Genomic DNA, 3,811 nt, shown 5'->3' on the forward strand with positions numbered 1-3,811 from the left:
AACCTGTTGATTCCACTGAAAGCTTAGTCATGTGGCTCTTTGTACTGCGCTGGAATGGTGTATTTGATAGAGCAAACAACAAATGCGGTTATAACTTCTGAAGTTGCCAGTGTTAGACAGTGGTCAAACTAACTGTCTCCTTTCTCCTCTCCCCCATTTTCAGGAGCTGAAAGACAAGCTTTCAGAGCTGAAAAAGCTTTGTAGGAACCTTTTCTTCCGTGTTGAGGAAAGGAGAAAGTGGCCGGAACGCCTGGCTGCTCTGGAAAGTCTGCTCAATCACTCCACCATCTTCCTCAGGTAAGGGCAGGCTTTTGGGAAGGAATGTCATGCAACTGGTCATGTAGGAGCTGCCAGCAGAATGAGACCAGAGAGAATGTGGTCTGAAAGTCAGTGGCACTTCCTGAGAAAAGGCGAGCAGAACCTTGGTGCTCCCTGGTGTCCTTTCTGCGGTACCTGTGAACAGGCTCACGTGAGCTCTGTCCAAAATGGGGGGCAGGAAGGGTCCAGCGTGGTGGCTGTGATGTTTTTGTATTACTGGAGCTGTAACCACAGAGTTGCCAAGGTGCTGTCTGCTTGGCTTAACAAAAATAAGCTTTCTTATCTACAAGGGGAGCCCGAATGATTCCAGAGTCTGACCAGATATTCACAGAAGTGGAACTGAGTACACTGGAAAAAGCCATCAATGAAACAACGGTACTAAAGGATGGAGTGATGCTGGGGGAGGGTGGGGTGGCAGTTTGGGTTATGTTTCCTGCCCTATACTTTCACTCAAGGTCATGGAATAGATTGTGCATGTTTTGTTTTCGTACCACCAGCAAACCTTTTGTGTGTCTCAGTGGTTCCTGTGTTGCATGTGGAATTGTCTCTGGGGTGGGGGTGGAGCCCAGTGATCTGACTGCACTTGGTTTTTAAAGGCAGGCACTGGGTTTTGTTTCTCTTTGTCCTTTGTCTGGGTAACTGAGAGGCTGGTGGAAATGTAGCACGGAGGAGAGCTGTCCTGAGTAAAGCAGAATAGCCAGGGGCAGTGACTTTGAGATACTGTGATATACAGCAGTTCCTGGAACCCAGAAGCATTCCAAAAGCACCTCTTCCCTCGCGCTCCACAGATTTGGAAAAATGAGACGCTGGCTGAACAGAACAAGCTCACTCCTACTGAGAAACCTGTGCTGCTCTCTAAAGATATAGAGTTCAAGATAGCAGCCCTGGACAGGGAAGTGCAGTATCTCCTGAATAAAGCCAAGTTTGCAAAACCCAAACCCAAAAGGGAGAAGAATGCCACAAAAACTGATTCAGGCAAGAATACTACAGCAGCCCCTGAGACTGAGAATACTATCCCTCCCACGGAGGGGAAACAAGAAGGTAAGTAGCAGGTTGGGAGCATGTAGGTAACTCCCTATTATATAATTTTATATTATATATAATGGTGTTTCTCTTGATTGAAAGGGAGCTAAAGAAGGGAGGCCAGTAGTTAGCTGTGAGATTGAGTTTGCTCTTAATTTCCAAAGACAGCTGGGAATATCTATGTATTGCCAAACCACCATTTGTTTGGTTTTTTGTAAAGAAACAGAAATTATGTATAAACTTCCCAGGACAGTCAGTAGCTGTCTTGCTGGCTGATTGAATTCTAGGAAAGATAATCCATTGACTGCACTTCAGTGTGCAGAGCCAAATACTCAAGGTCCTGTCCTAGATCAATGAGTAGAATGAATTGTTGATTAGAAATGTTTGTGGCCTAGATGGACCCCAGGAGAAAAAATCTCTTGGGGCGCTAGGATGTACAGTTTTTTTAACTTTGTAAGATCCTCAGGTCCCAAGTGCCCCGGTCCTTTTAAATCTGGAGTGCTGTTTGCCAGCTTTCCTGCCGGTTCCTCTGGTCTGAGCAAGGGATTCTGCTCATAGCCAGCTACAAAGGTCACTTGCCTGTGCAACCAGTCAGGCTCCAGGGCTTCTGGGGACATAGAGCCTGGCACTCAGAGGGGAATACGGAGCAGTTTTGTGGTGCTTCTCTGAGTGTTGTAGAGTGATCTGCTGTGAGAGTGAACTATTACAGTCCTGCTGAGGCACCACAGCTGGCTCACCTTTACTCACCTAATCTCTTTGCACCTTGTCTCCTTTGTGTTCTCCCTTGACTTGTGTTTCTTTCTGCTTTAAATGTAGACAAACCAGAGGATATTGATCCAGCCAAGGAACCTCCTACAGCTGAGAAAGCAGCAATAGATGATAAGCCTGGATCAGACTCTGGTGGGTAAAAGTTTTGCTAACAATCTGGAACTTGGGAGCTGGAAGTGCAAGGTGTCTGGGGGCTCCTTTGCAGATTAGAACCCCTGAATTTTTTCAAACCCCAAATAATTCTGGTTTGCAGAATTAACTGTGCTGATCCATAGTTAATTCTGCGAACAGGAATACAAATTTTGGTTCCTTGCTGTTCCTATGTTTTTCTTGTTCAGAGTGCAATTCTTACGCGCCACTGCTGCTTTGTGCCCCTGTCCCTGCAGTTTGCAGCCAGTCCCATGGCTGTGAGACTGGCTCTGCTTGAGAGCTGCTGTGCCCCTCCTGCTGCTAGGGCAGCACTTGTTAACAGGGGCAGAGAGTTCATGTCTTCAGCTCCATGGGGCTGAGTATCAATCCCCAAAACCTCTGTACCATGGACTGCAAGTTTCGTGGCAAATTTTGCGAATGTGGGAGACTCTCTGTGCTGCTTTGTGCACTGTGAAAACCACTGCAGTGTGAAATTGAGTTTGCTTCATTACACAGGGTCCAAAAAAGAGAAGGCAGAAGCTGGAGGAGAAAGCAGGAAAAACGATGAATTGTAACACCCTGAAATCCCACGAGTGTCAGCATCTATTTATTTCATAGTTACTTTCTTGTTTTTCTTATGGACCTGGTTAGCCATGATGTAAATGGAACACAACAAGAGTCTGACAACACAATGGGATAGAGATGTAAATTTATTTTTTTGTTCTTTCTGCGGATTTTGCCTCTACTAACTTAGTGAATTGGTTGTTGTTTTTCTTTTATTATGTGTGGCAGAGTGCCCACCAAGAATTGTCTCTGTTTCAGTACAGAAGTCACCAAAGTGACTTTCCTGTGGGGAGAAAGCAGTAAAGAAACATCTTAAGGTTTAGGAAGTAACTTGGAACATAAACCCTGTGCCCTACCTCTTGTGAAGATGATTGCATAGGGATATAGACCTGAAGTGCTGTTGTCTTTGCATATGAGGCCCTGACTTAGAGCAAATGTGCGATTTCAGCTGGTGGGAGGTGTATTAATACTTGGATTAATGGGAAGGCGGAACAGAACTGGGAAGGCAGATGATCTGTGTCTGTTTTCCATAGGCTGTTTGTTAAAACTATCTGTGCTCTGTAGCAGAGTCCAAACACCATGAAGTGAGACTTGACAAGTCAAGATTCTGTTTATAGTTTTAAAAGTTCAGAAAAGGCAACATTGAATGCAGAGGAGACGGAAAGATGGGCCGTGTTGGCACATCCTGTAGTCAGTCACAAGGACAGTGATACGGATCAAACAACCAAACCTGGAAAGTCTTAATGGCAACTGCCCTACTTCCTCTGTGTTTTGTGCACTCGGACCGACTTAATCGTGTGACCTTCCCCGTCCCCGGCCGTGACCTCCTGCCTCCTCGGACCGTCCCTGCCGCTGCCACACACACGAGTGGGGTCCGACGGCTGCGAATGTGCATCTGACATTGTTCTCCATTCTGGCCTCTTCAACCAAAAATAAAAACGACACTTCCTGACGGGCTGTGCAGAGCAGTGCCTTGTGTGCCGGGAGCTGCGGGCGGGGCCGGGGCGGG

At 46.5% G+C, this 3,811-nt stretch overlaps 1 protein-coding gene across 2 annotated transcripts in view; it reads left to right on the forward strand.

The window, feature by feature from the left end:
• The window catches only part of HYOU1 (hypoxia up-regulated 1), a 12,224-nt gene extending 8,467 nt beyond the window's left edge, over positions 1–3,757 (forward strand). Inside the window, exons 18-22 of one of the 2 annotated variants that reach the window (XM_017738480.1) lie at positions 164–297; positions 609–693; positions 1,107–1,359; positions 2,158–2,241; positions 2,755–3,757. In XM_017738480.1, the coding sequence (XP_017593969.1) occupies positions 164–297; positions 609–693; positions 1,107–1,359; positions 2,158–2,241; positions 2,755–2,813 (615 nt within the window). In that variant the 3' untranslated portion in view covers positions 2,814–3,757. Of the gene's footprint in view, positions 1–163; positions 298–608; positions 694–1,051; positions 1,360–2,157; positions 2,242–2,754 lie in introns of those variants that run through there. The other variant, XM_017738482.1, reaches the window with a different exon arrangement.
• Positions 3,758–3,811: the final 54 nt, after the last annotated feature.

Source organism: Corvus brachyrhynchos, unplaced genomic scaffold, assembly GCF_000691975.1.
Source record: "Corvus brachyrhynchos isolate BGI_N302 unplaced genomic scaffold, ASM69197v1 scaffold46, whole genome shotgun sequence".
Lineage (NCBI taxonomy): Eukaryota > Metazoa > Chordata > Aves > Passeriformes > Corvidae > Corvus > Corvus brachyrhynchos.